The sequence below is a fragment of the Diaporthe citri genome, assembly GCF_014595645.1.
Source record: "Diaporthe citri strain NFHF-8-4 chromosome Unknown scaffold_2, whole genome shotgun sequence".
In the NCBI taxonomy this organism is placed as follows: domain Eukaryota; kingdom Fungi; phylum Ascomycota; class Sordariomycetes; order Diaporthales; family Diaporthaceae; genus Diaporthe; species Diaporthe citri.
In genome coordinates this window covers 6,604,253-6,617,997 of record NW_025064847.1, presented here as the reverse complement: position 1 = coordinate 6,617,997, position 13,745 = coordinate 6,604,253, and the positions used below count along the sequence as shown (strand labels likewise).

At 55.0% G+C, this 13,745-nt stretch overlaps 2 protein-coding genes across 2 annotated transcripts; one reads left to right on the top strand and one right to left on the bottom strand.

The window, feature by feature from the left end:
- Positions 1–1,268: 1,268 nt before the first annotated feature.
- Positions 1,269–4,897, top strand: INS49_007338 (uncharacterized protein; the record flags this gene model as incomplete). The annotated part of the gene is made up of 3 exons (XM_043168103.1): positions 1,269–1,383; positions 1,540–4,743; positions 4,812–4,897. 3 exons carry the CDS (start codon positions 1,269–1,271, stop codon positions 4,895–4,897), a joined length of 3,405 nt encoding a protein of 1,134 aa, XP_043029247.1.
- Positions 4,898–7,809: 2,912 nt separating this feature from the next.
- INS49_007337 (uncharacterized protein) lies at positions 7,810–8,911 on the bottom strand (the record flags this gene model as incomplete). The annotated part of the gene is made up of 2 exons (XM_043168102.1): positions 7,810–8,409; positions 8,525–8,911. The coding sequence occupies 2 exons, from the start codon at positions 8,909–8,911 to the stop codon at positions 7,810–7,812; spliced, it is 987 nt and encodes a 328-aa protein (XP_043029246.1).
- Positions 8,912–13,745: the final 4,834 nt, after the last annotated feature.

Below are 13,745 nucleotides of genomic sequence, written 5' to 3'. Positions count from 1 at the left end.
ATGTGCATACACACATCAGTACGTGCTCTTGTTCTTCTTCTTGACGGTGGGCTCCCTTTCTGCTATTTGTTTATCCTTTCATGCCTCTGAGTGAGTTGGTCCTCATTCCCTGTTTGTATAACTGCAGCATCTCAATTGTCGCAAGACAGAGAAACAGAGAGAGACACGGAGAGAGAGGGAACACCGAACTGTCAGCCTCAATCCGCACCCTGCCTAACTCTCTCTCTCACTGCCCTACTGCAGAGTACTCTACTCGACTCTACATGCTCTAGCCCCAACCCATCTTTAATCAAGCTCTCATTCGCCGAGAGCGAAGTTCCGTCTGACTTGGTCGTAGTCGGACTGCTGCAAAAGCCAAGTGCGGCGTGACTTGCAGGGACCAGGGTTCCAGGCCCACCTCTGGTGCGAGAGGACGTTAGCCTAGGGTCAGGTATCTGGGTACAGCGGTACCTGAGCCCACACAGTGCTAGTCCCCACGCACACCCTCGTTCCTCCCCTGGCCGTGGTTGAATGGGGAACTGGGGGATCTGACCTGAGGGAACAGAAGGCTGGCCGGGTATTGCTGGTCTGAGGTCGGCAGGTGGTACCCTGACGGTACGCACTGCCTTCCCAATCGCTCCCCCAAGAACCAGGCCAAAGTGCAGGTTGCAGGCAAGTCACCTCTCGTCCTGTCTTGTCTCCCATGTTGCTGCTACTGCTGCTTGCTGCTCCTACTACCGAATGTCCTGTCCGTGCTTCTTCTTCACCAATTGCCCTCTTCTTCCTCTTCTCACTCCCTCAACCTTACTCACCTCACCTCGCCTCACCTCTCACTCTCCTTACCCGCCTTGTCCAATTGCTCAACTTGTCACAGCACTTCGTTGAGCTGTCTGTACCAACTTCCGAGCAAACCGTCCAGTTGCTCTGCCGAGTTCGCGTCTCCGGAAGAGGACATGAGATAGTCAAACCACGGATCGTTTACTCCTCCCAATCTACTCTCTTCTCTCCTCTCCCATCTTCACCTCGCCTCTCTTCGCCGCCGCCAATTCGCGACTTGCCTGCCTGCCTGCTTGTCTGACTGCCTGTCTTCGCTGCGCCACTCGACTACTCCCCCGTGAACATATCTGCCCAGGGAAGCTCAGTCGATCAAACCAGACCCGCTGGCGCAACTCTTCGCTCGCTCGCTCGCTCGACGCACGTATACTCGAGACTACAAGCAACACTCCCTGTTTGCCTTGCGCCAGCCCTTCCTGTCAAGTCAACCAGCGAACAACTTTAACTCAAGCACTATGGGCAACGACGCTGGGCCGAAGCTCGAGTCCGCTGCCATGTCGACTGCCAACATGTCCAACTCTCCTCCTTCTACCGACCCAGATGTTACTGCTCCCCAGGGCGATGACACTGGTATGCCAAATACCCATCCCCATGCTGCCTTCCCATACTGTCTCGTGCAATGCAATGCAATGCTGCTCCCCTGTTTGTTGGGGCCAACCTTTCCCACGAACCCCACGCAAACATAGCCTTGTACGGTCGGCTAATATGTGACTCCCACACGAGTAGAGGCCTCGACTATCACCGTCAACACCAAGACTCCGACTGCAAATTTCCCTCCTCCGAAGACTGATAAGCCTCGTCCTCATGGCTGCACCACTTGCGGTCGTGCCTTCGCTCGGCTGGAGCATTTGAAGAGACATGAGAGGTCCCACACGAAGGAGAAGCCGTTTGAGTGCCCAGAGTGCAAACGCTGCTTCGCCAGGCGCGACTTGCTTCTGCGCCATCAGCAGAAGTTGCACCAGTCCACGGCCCCCTCTGCCCGTCCTCGCAACCGCCGTGAGAGCGCAAGTGGTGTTACCATTGGTCAGAGTCGCGCTCGCAAGAACAGCGTCGCCGGCCCGGTCCAGAGTGCCCCTCCAAACCCGGCGTCCATGAGACCGAGGGCCAATACCATTAGTGTTGTTGATAGCGCCGCTATACAGATGATGGCCGGCGCTGCCAACGGCCCAGTTGCGCGCATGCCGCCGACACACAGCCGCCACGACAGTCTGATCGGCCTGCCTTTCCATTATCCTCACAACCAGTTCCCGGGCATGTCCTCGGTCATGGGCCACCGGGGCGTGCAGCATGGGCTTCCAAAGCTGGAAACGAACGGGCTGAGCTACGACCAGGGCCTGCGCACTGCACCGCCCCATGCCATTTTCCGCAACGACTTTATGGACAACCTGTTCGCTGCCCCGACCATTGATCCTCAGGCGCTCCATGTGGGGATGGAGTCCCCACAGTCAATCGGCGTCGATCCGCTTTCGCCCGCCTTCCACGGCCTGCCGGACCTATCGACACAGGCTGCCCACTTTGGACTGGAGGACTTTTTGATTACAGATTTTGGCCAACAGTTGACTTTCAACAACCTTAATGACAATGCTGTCGACGGCTCCTCGTCCTCAGCCATCAGCACTGCAAGCCCTGGTGGCATGAGCGACGCCATGATCGACGGTTCCAACAATCCCGTTTCAACGGCCCCAGGCACCTCCTCGGCATGGGCGCCGGGCATGGTCTCTCCTCAGATGGGAAACCCTTTCAACATCGATTTCCCGAGCCATGTCTTCCCTGACCTCATGACCGGGGCGCCGGTCTCGCCACACCCAATGCAGCACGGCATGCTGAACGACGCCTACTTCACACCACCGCCATCGTCGATGAACTCGGGCTCGCCCTCCGTAATGTCGAGTATGAATGCTCAGAACATGAACCAAACGTTGAATTTTGGTCACGGCCCGGAGACGCCGACTTCGATCAATGGTAGTACTCATGGCACCTCACCCGTCTCGACAATCACTGATTCAACAAGAAACGCCATCCTAGGTGCCCTGTCCACAGCCTCGCTGGGCTCGACTCTCGCCAACCGCAGATCCTCGTTCTCGGCCCACCCCTCGACTTCTTCCGCGCATACCAAGGGTTCGCCGGACCCCGCCAGCACTCTGCCCAGCACCCACAGCCTGCAACGATACGTCGCCGCCTATCTGACTTACTTCCATCCGCACTTACCGTTCCTCCACATCGCAACATTGTCCTTCGAGATCCCAGCCCCACCGGCAAAGAATGATTTGGGCAGTATTGGTGGATCCGCGTGCCTGGTGCTCTCCATGGCCGCAATTGGCGCCTTGTACGAGAAAGAGCATGACCGCGCTCGAGAGTTGTTTGAGATGGCCAAGAAGATGATTCAGACTTACTTGGAGCAGCGAAGGAAAGCTAACGTCCGAAAAGCCGGTTTTCGAGGAGCCTCGTCCGAGCAAGAAGCACAAGGGTTCCATGACAATTCTACAGACACTCCTGTGTGGCTCGTCCAGTCAATGCTCCTCAACGTCGTCTACGGCCACAGTTGCGGGGACCAGCTGGTGGGCAAGATCGCTGAGACGCACTGTGCTGCACTGGTCAGCTTGGCCCAGGGGGCTGATCTGCTGCGACAACCACAGAACCATGCCGAGCAAGACACCCAAATGAGCGACGTCTCTGACGAGCGTGCGGAATGGCTCAAATGGAAAGCCCTGGAGGAGCGGAAGCGTACCCTGTACACTATCTTCATCCTTTCCAGTCTGCTGGTCTCTGCTTACAACCACTCCCCTGCGCTCACCAACTCCGAGATTCTACTGGAACTGCCTTGCGATGAAGAGTTCTTCGAAGCTGAGACTAGCACGGTCTTCAATGCTCGCGGAGGTGTTAGCGGGGCGAACCACAATCGCATGACCTTCCATGACGCCCTAGGCGACCTGTTGCGTACAAATGAGAAACAGCGTCGTCTTTCCATGAGCAGCGGACATGCGTTCAGTGCTGGCGACCTTCCGCCTACAACGCTCAAGCCCAGCACATTTGGCTGTCTTGTCTTGATCAACGCTCTGCACAACTACATTTGGGAGACTCGGCAGAGGCATCATAGCAACGTCTGGACGAACGAGGAGACGGAGAAGATGCATCGACACATTGAGCCTGCTCTTAAGGCCTGGCACGCGGCATGGGCTAGCAATCCCCACCATTCTGCCAAACGGCCCAACCCTTTTGGCAAGGGCCCCTTGTCTGCGGATTGCACACCGCTGTTGGATTTGGCTTACGTGCGTCTATTTGTGAATCTCTCCCGCTCCAAAGGTCAGTTCTGGGAGCGTGACTGGGATGGTATGGCAGAGGAGCTGGCTCGTGGGAGTGAGATTGTCCAGCACGCAGAGCAGTCGTTGCCATGCTCGGAGCCTGCCGTAACTGACAGCCTTGATCATATGGATACCACGGGAACCGCCGCTGGCTTGACAAACAATCACTCTGGCCAGTCTCACATGCAGCCTCCACTTGCTAGTCGGACGACGTCAAGACGGGAGAAGCATTTGCGGAAGGCGGCGTACTTTGCGGCTGACTCCCTATCAATGTCTGACAAGATGGACGTCACCTTTGCTGACTTCACTCGTCAGGACCTGCCGCCACAATCTGCGTTGTGCGCTTTCGACTGTGCGCAGGTCTTGGCTGAGTGGGTTGCTACCCTGCAGGACAGAGTTGGTCAATACCTGGGAATTTTGGGCCAAGACGAGGTCGAGCTTTTCCAGGTCCCCGCCATCATGCTCCTGGAAGAGGAAGACGTTCAACTACTACGGAAGGTTCAAGATGTTCTGGACGGCTTGGAAAAGAAAATGGGAATGGAATTCCTTCGGGGCGTTGCAGGTGGTTACGCGGTCAAAATATTGAGAGCTACGGCCCACATAATGGCCAAAAGTACCGCGTGGCCTGGTGAGTCTTCCGCCCGTCAGAGTCTGGGGCCAGGTTTACGAACGTGGAATGCTAACAATTTTTTGCAGTCTCCCGATTAATGATTCAATGTCTCGAAACCCATGCCAGTCACATCAAAGCTCGAGTGGACAGGTCGGTGAGACCGGTCGAGTAGACCTGGACTTGGTGCCTCCTGCGCCGAACACGAGTGGCTACCATCGCCATTGATCGTGTCGGAAGACGATGCAGCGGCCCGAAGCATGGGAGCAGTCAGAAATCGACACATCTGCCAGCTGCTATTCACATCCAGCGTGCCGGCATTGGATTATATATGTTCTCATGCGCTCATGGTGGCATCTAGCCACTCAAGAGTATACTCCGCAAAGCTGCTTTACGACTTCACTTGCCATATCTGGACATCGAGGACCGCCCGAACAACAGCACGTCTCGCTGCTTTCTTTTTTTGAGGGCGCTAGCTGCGAACGAATGACGAATTTTGATTTCTGCGATCATTCAACTTCAACTGCGACGGAGGCCATGTGTGTTCGCATTCAATGTCCATATTTTCCGATTTCAAGCATGCTTGGAGATCGAAACTATACGTTGGGCAAGCAAGCCCTTTTGATACGAAATGGCCACTCCTTGAACAAACGCGTGAACGACACTGCAACGAACTACGAATGTGGAAAAAGCGAACGAATTGACGCAGAAGGTGTTCACTCGAAGGGTCGAGAGGATGAGAGAAAATAAACACGGCCAATTCTTTTACAATATCACCGGCGCAGGATAGGTGGGGCGGGGAAATACCAAACCTCAGGACACAAAGCAGATGAAAAGTACCAAATGGTACCAAAACCGGGTGGGAAATCATTTCAAAGGAGTATATAGCCAATTTGACGGCTCTGGTCGGCGTAAAGTGGACGCCTGTGGAAATTTTAGGGGCCCACGTTGCAAAAAGTTCTGTAAATAGGGCTAGGAATATGGATCGGTTATGGGAAGGTAGGGCTAGGTTTTAAAACTCGTGAAATGCAGACATGCTTTTCTCTGCCCAGGGCTGTTCATGTGGAATTTGATTTGATGTGACATCTGCTGCCTCTGACAGTGAGACATCAAGAATTGCTGGGGCCGTGGCAATAATGGTAGAGCGCATTGAGAGGAGCTGAGGCGAAGTGTTTACATGTGGATGGAGGGAGGGGTCTGGGCTGACAGCTTCATTCACACGAAGAGAGGGATAGGCGGATGCGCACGGTTGGGGTTTTGGCTGCTGTAGGGCGTGTTAGTCGTTGTCTAGGAAGTTTCAACCCTTGCTGCGAATTCCTATTGTGGTGAATCGGGAGGTCAAATGGTTGGCGCAGGGGCCGTCGCGTCTCCTGGCCGGGCGATGGCTGGGACTGATGTCTTATCCCCAGGCTATTGTGGATCTCTTCTCTCCTGTTGATCCGTAGCTGTATTATCTTGTGTGAGATGCGTAAGCCTGTGAAATATTCCCGGCCTTCGACTGGGACCTAATTCACAGATCTCCTCTGACAGTCCTTCTCTGACAAAGATGCCCATGGCCAACTTGTCTGGGAGTTTCTCCAAGCACAAGTCTATTTCCTCTAACAACGTACACGACACACGAGGCGAACTCCATGCTCAGGCACCGTCCAAACTGGGGCGGAATTGCCATGCCTCTGGGACTACAGTTGGCTGTCGGGCGGATGATCTCTCTTGGATCTATACGTTGGAGCCTCGCTTCCATCCAAAAGACAAGGAAAATCACTTTATACCATCGTCACTGCATCAGGAAAGCCCCCAAACGACATTTATTCGGATATGAAGAAGGCATCGGCGCGGCCAACAAGTTCATCCCCTACTCCCACCTCTTGGGGCAGTCGGTCGAATCTAGCTGTTCACAGAGGACGACTGAATTCTAGAAGAACACAACGTGTAGCAGCACTAGATTGTGATTCAATAAGCATGGATGGATGGCCCGTGGCCTGGACTCTGAGGGGAAGCAATACAACCACTGCCATCCAAAAGGCCGGGAGAGAAGTCCTGGCTAGGCAGCGCCGGATACACTCACAATTATATCGGCAAGAAAACTACCAGCCGTGCTGGTGGGGGCAGCAAGTTCGTTGGGGGCAAGTTCGCGTTCTCAATATTGCGATTTCCTGGTCTTCATGACACGCCTTCATCTCAAACAAACTAAATGCTATGAGGCTTTCTAACAAATACGAGGGCGCGCTCCGCCGTCCAAGACGTGGAGAGTTCGCAACCCCCTGGCTCCACGAACTCGAGCTACAAGACCATAAAGTGGGAAAGTCTGAGGAAAAGAGAAGAGTCTAGATCCCATGGGGCTCCCCAGTCAGCGTCTTGCCCGGGAGTAGAACGGTACCAAGTTTGCTGCGAGCAGCAGATTGAAGGACATGAGAAGGGAAGTTCGCATTCTAATTTCAGCATATGCCTAACGTGGAATTCATTTGAGCAATCTCAAGGCTTCGACAAAGTTGACCACCTTGAGAGAAGCGGCACCTTGAATGTCTAGCCCGATCATTCTAGCACTGCTGACTTGCAGATTCTGGGCAGCGGCCAACACAGTCCCCGGGGATCTCTGCAAAACGATCTGATAAGCCGTCACCCTTGAAGGGATCATCAGCCGAAGAGCAAATACCACAAATACTAGGACGTAACATTGCACAAGCGTCTAAGACAAGAGTATGGTCCGTGAATCATGAAAGTGATGAGCTAGAAAATTAACAGGGCGATAAGGTGGACTAATCCCCATCCAACAGCCCGGCATGCCTACATGATCATAACGGCGTAGTCTAGTGAAAGTGACAAGAGGCCCTTTCTCACTCTAAAATAGACGTGGAATCCGCAACAGCCCACCGGATTGCCTCGCAGGCACCGCTGGTGATGACAAGTCCCGACTTAGGACGGGTATTACATCGACCCGATCAGAAATAAATGGGAACCTTACAATGTCTCCCCCTGGAACCGTCAACCCTGGCCTCTAGTAGAGTATAAAGAAGAAGAAGAAGAAGAAGGCTGCGCCGACGCCCCAGCGCGCCTCGACGACTTGGACGACGACCCGACGCGTGCTCTCTACGCCTCGCCGCTCTCGTCCTCGCGCTTCAGCTGCTGGCGGCGGTTATACAGGTCGCGGCTGAGGACGTTCTTGAAGCCGCGGTTCTTGAGCTCCGTCATGATCTTGCTGACCTGCCACCCCTGCCTCAGCCACCCGTCGACCTCGGAGGCGACGGCGGGGGGCAGCTTCCGGCTGCGCGGGTCCTCGCTAGGGTCCGACGGCGGGTGGTTGTGCGTCGTGGTGCCCGGGGTGATGTGGTGGTGGACGACCCACATGTTGGAGTCGCGGAAGGTCTCGACGCACTCGAACTTGAAGGGGCAGTTGCACTTCTTGGAGCTGCGCTCGGGCATGCCGGCGGCCTTGGAGGCCTCGCTGTAGCGGGCCTCGCCCGCGCGGAAGCAGATCCAGCGGATCTTGCGCTTGCCCTTGCCCATGTCGCGGGTGCCGCTCATGCGCATCGAGTAGCCGCGCGGGATGGTGAACTGGTCCAGCTCGAGCTGCATGGTGGCGCGGCTGGAGATGGGGAAGCCCTCGGGCGGGATCTCCATAGCCACGATCGGGGGCATGGCGTGGAGGACTGCGGCTGGCGGCGGGGCCATCTGCGGCTGTTGCTGCTGCTGCCTGTTGCTGCTGCTGCGCCTGTTGTTGCTGCTGTTGTTGCTGCGCCTGTTGTTGTTGCTGCTGCTGCTGCTGCTGCTGATGTGATTGTTGCGGCTGCTGCTGCTGTGGGACAGGCGGCGCAGGGTGGGCAGTCATGGCGGCAGCCTGGTTGGCGCTGGCGAGGGCCAGGACGGGGTCGGTATTGTCGACGACATTCTGGTTGTGATGGGACTGGGGCTGGGGAGGCGGAGGAGGGTTCACGTTCTGTTGGAATTGAGGCTGGTGGTGTTGTTGTTGCTGGTGGTGCTGGACCTGGGCGCGCAGCGGGCTCTGGCGGGGTGGGGCCAGGCGGCCCTCGGCTCTGAGGACAGCCTCGACGTTGTCGAGGCGCTGCTCGATGTCCTGGAAACGCTGGTCGACGATGGCATTGACGCGCTGGTCGATGATGGAGGCGAGGGTGTTGGGCAGGGTTGCCAGCAGGTCGGGAACAAAGAACCCCTGCTGGGTCGGATTCGCCATCTTATCTGATGGAGATGGGGGATGGACCGTCTCCCTGGGTCTGGGGCTGCTTGTAGTGAGGATTGGCAGGCTGTGGGTGTTGCCGACAGACGGACAGACGAGGATGGTTGATTGATGCCGACACAAAACACGTCTGCACAAATAAGGATTTGTGGCCCGTGCGCCTCTCCCGCCCACCTGCCCACCTGCCTTCGGGCCAGCCGTTGCAGTCGGACCACCTGCTCCGCGGGCCTCCAGCCGTGACTAAGCAGAGGGTACATGGGTACGTCCTCGCAGAAGAAGCATTGGATGGTCTGCTCTACAAGTCGGCTGAGTACATAGACCGACCACCTGCTGCCTAGACTACACGGGTAGACACCGCCTCCTGAAGCAGCTTCAAGCATGTCGTGTACCGACACGTGTTTTTCGGTCACCGTATTTCTCACTGCCTCAGTTGCACATGGATAGGCTTGTTAAAATGCCTCTGGATTTGTGCAGCCTCTTTGATCGCCACTGAGGCCTCAGACAGGCGCCAGAAACGGGCACGTTGTCATGCGTTAGAAACACCAGCATGAGGCAGCTGGGATCATTGCATTCCTGCGTTCTGTGTGCAGAAGCGACACATGAAATTCACATTATCCTCATGAGCGGACAGAGCGAATCTAGACATGGTAAATAATCGCTGGACACTGACCTGGACGCCTAGACATTTTAGAATTGAGCAGTGCTACGGCTACAGACTCCAATCGATGGCCAAGTAAATTGGCCTGTTACACTCAACTAAATATGTGAAAACATGATTTCAATTCGAATAGATAAGTCAGAATCCGATTTTCGTTTGAGTCCTGTCAAGTTAGCAGGCTGGAGTGTCTTGTGAACTGGAGGCAACCTGAAAGCGTCGAGCCATCGAACTGCTGCGAGTGACCACCGTCACTGAGAAAGGACAAAGCCGCAAAACATGGCTGTTGCTCAGGATGCATTTCTCAAAGATAGTTTCCAACTGCAATGGAACTCCCTCTCTCCATCGCACTTTTGACAAGGTGGGGAGCATTGCAGTTACAATCACGGCGTGCCTGCGGAACCCAACATGACTCCCATCACCTCTAATCTCGCCACATCGACAATATTCTTTGATAACCCGGTAGAGTTATGATTCCCGTATTCGGTTCTGAACAACGTGTCAATGAATACATGGAAAGAAAGCTACCGGTCTAATCGCCAAGTTCATAATCGGAAATCTAGCACAAGACATGGCAAACTCCCTTTTCCGTTCACCGGAAAGCTCATCTCCCGCGCACAACTCCCGATACCCTTCCAGAAAATGTCTCAGCCATAAACGACATATCGATGAATATCACCGAAAACCTAACGAGATTTGTCTCTGGCAAAAAGTGGCGAAGCAGCCCCGGTGGCTCTTGGCAAACGGCCGCAGTTGTGAATTTTGCCTCTCGCCAGCAGATAACATCACCTGAGGCCTCATTGAAACTAGCGAGCAATCCTGACTGACTTTGTTGTTGTGTGCACGCGGTGGATTACACGGTCCCGGTGGCTGGAGTTTCTGGCATAACGAATACGCGACAACTTTTTAGATTTTCGGTTCGGCTCTGAGGAGCCACTATCTACTTAGTCGTGCCGGGCTGGCATTGACGCGGACGACGGATTGCGCCTGCTCGCGTGCAGCTGAGTCGCAGCAGCTGAGGATCAGTGGCTGAGGATCAGTGGCTGTGTTTTCCTTGAGGATCGCACCAGAGGGGTACTCTGTGTGAGATCGTGACGACGAGACTTGCACTAGTGAAATTTTCGAATCTTGCATACCGATAAGGCTCTCTGCCTACCTAGGCAGCCTGGCCAAGGGTTTGAGGAGGAACTCAAGCGAGGGCGCACACTTGTGAGCCGCCAAGACTTTACAGCCGGTGCGACAGGGACTAATCGCTGACCAAGCAGCACTTTTGCTCCGGTAGCTCTTATGGAATTTTGAACTGCGTCTTGTGTAATATCACATCATCGAGATAGTGTCTACTCATAACAACTGGTCGAATGGCAGTTGCCGAGTGTTGATGTGGCTAGGTAGCCCTCGAGACCGGCGTAGTAACACAACGGCGTTCAACAACATTAACTTTGCAGTCGTAGACATAGTGTAGTCAACTCAGCTCCTGTCAACTGGTGTGTTACGCACCACTTATCAGCCACCCTAGTGACTTTGGGCAGGGTGTGACTTCGATGCATTTCTCAAAAGCACAGCCGAGTATGTACGCACGCACCATAACGCACGTTGACATCCCGCATCTCGCTGCGCCAGAATTCTCCGTGCAACTGAGTTGGCACGCAGCACGGGGGATATCTCGATGCCGATATAACCCCATCGAAGAAGAAGAAAAAAATGCCTTGACCTAACGAAGTTTATGGGCCAAGGCGAGGCAGACTGGCCATATCGTCGGGGAAATGGGCCCGGGACGGTCTCAGATCTTCCCGGCACGCGTGAAGGGATCGCAACACCCCTCATCCAGGCCATGTCAATATCGAGACAATAACTGGAGAACAGTCATGACTGGCCGTGGCAGCGATCGGCGCGGCACACAAATCTCGTGTGTGCAAGATGAGACTGCACAGCCCACAAAGTCTCGGCCATGATGGCCGGTGCACATGTGCCCCCCTTCTGGCAACACCCGGTTGGTGCGCCTGGTGCGGTTCCGTTGGGGGGGGGGGGAGGGGAAGGAAATAGTATGAGTTCGTGATAGCTTCCGACAACTTCTCTCCCCTCCCCCCAGAGCGAGGCACCGCCGCATCTGGGGCTCGGCTTGGCCCTCCCGCACCTCCCGCCAAGGGATGAGAGCTTTCCCGTCCACACACCCGGGGAGAAGGCGATACCTGACTGCCGCGAGCGAGAGGGTGGAAACGGACTCGGGAGTGAACATCAGTGAGGAAAAACCTCCCTGGCCGAGGTGGCTCAGCCTTACTTGGCAAATGCAATGGTAGGTGCAGCGGCGCTCACAAGAGAGCTCCGGCAAAAGATACCAGTCAGTGTTTGATAGCTCGCTCTTGGGATTTGTTTCTAGCCGCCCCCCGGGCGAAGAGAGAAAGAGAGAGAGAGAGAGGCGGGGAAGTGGAGGGTGGGAGCAGGGTAGGGCGGAGGCGCGCAAACAGGATTGAAACATTTCTGGACATTGGATGATCGCCCGCCCGTCCCAGCTTGACGGGCGAGGATGAGGATATTCTGAAACTGTGCCGGGAAGTGGTGGCTTGTGCAAAGTCTTTGCCCAGAAGTCTGCTGGAATTTGCTCGGAGATGAGACATTGGCACGACTCCTGGTTTGCTGGCACAGAGCATCTGCTAGTTCCGAGGCAACTTGTTTTTCTCTTTTCTCTTGATGATCTGCAAACTCGTCGCATCTTCGAACCGACGTGCCTAGCTTACCACATAACCGGCACCATCCATGGCCTCATTGCTCCATTTCTAGATTTGGCATCCTTTCTCTCGTTGCCCTCCTTCGGGCCGCGTGTTGGTGGGTTAGGTTCCCGGGCATTGATAGTGTTGGAAGATTATAACCGGGACCGCATTGTTGCTGCAGACTGTTGCTCTCTATATCACGCTAGTCATTCGGATTATCACAATGCATTGCAGCAATGTATGTCGAGTCATCATAAATTTTACTGAGCCCGCCAAGAAGGAGTCGCGGTGAAGAGGAGAAGCATCTACTGTGTTGCAGTGTGCATTGTGTTGTAGCTTGACCAACAGCACACAAACAAGTTTAAACCGTCCAGTTACATCGAAAAACCTCATTGGCGCGGGATGCACCAAATGACGCAATCAGGGTGCCGACTCGCGATGAATCTGACCCGCCTGTGGGTGATGTTTCGTTGAGCCAAGGGCCTAATGTAATAGTGCCCGATCTCTAGTAAAACGAGCGGCAATCCAGGGGGGGAATTCAAGGTTTGTTAAGTTTTGCCGATGTGGGCGGGTGCAGCAGCTGTTGGTGCAGCAGCGTGGGTGGCAGCGAACGGAGTGGAGGCAAGCACAAGAGCTTGTCGAACATCGAGAAGCATTCGCTCGCGGCAAACGAGCCCCTCTAGCGGCCGTGGGCGGCGGATCGTTACCTGCCCAGTGACTTGGCGGATGGGGATTTTCAGAGCACAGCCTCCCTCTCGTGCACTACGGCCTCCTTGGCGTGCAAGGAGGGCCGAAGTTTGTTTTATGGCGCTGGAAAACAACGCATCTCTCTTCTCCCCTCGGGCTATCTGGGCTTATCAAATGACCGTGATGACCGTGACCTGGATGGTGACCGTGCTGAGGGAAGTGGCCAGCCAGCCCGTCCAGTTGGCCGCTCCGTGGGCTGTGTCTCCCTGTCCGGCGAGATATTGTTGGCTGGTTTGAGTGCTGTTGTCTGAGCTGGCACTCAGTCATTTTGCACGGGGTGCACAATTGTCTGAGTAATGCAAGCGTGGCAGACCCAAAGCCAGGCATCATAGGGGAACAGGTGGGATCTTGGGTCTCATTAGACCGCGTGAGTGCAGACTAGATGATGACCTAGATGGCTTACCGTGAACCATACCTAGCTTACCTAGTTGTGGGGTGGGGTGGCGTCGCTAACAGATGTCAGCCCAAGGATCGTCTCGACTTGCCGTCAGCTGATAGGGACAAGGGCAGAGGGAGAAAAGGGAAGAACGTCAAAACAAAATTGAGAGCGAGTTACCGAGTCACCGAGTGAGTGAGTGAGTGAGACTGAGAAAGTGCACGCATGCATGGGCCCAGCATGGGTGACAAGAGAGCCGACAGAAGGAGACAGTGTTTCGCTTGTATCATGGCAAACACGCGCGACGCAGATCAACCAGGCGGTAAGAGAAAATCAAGAATAAGA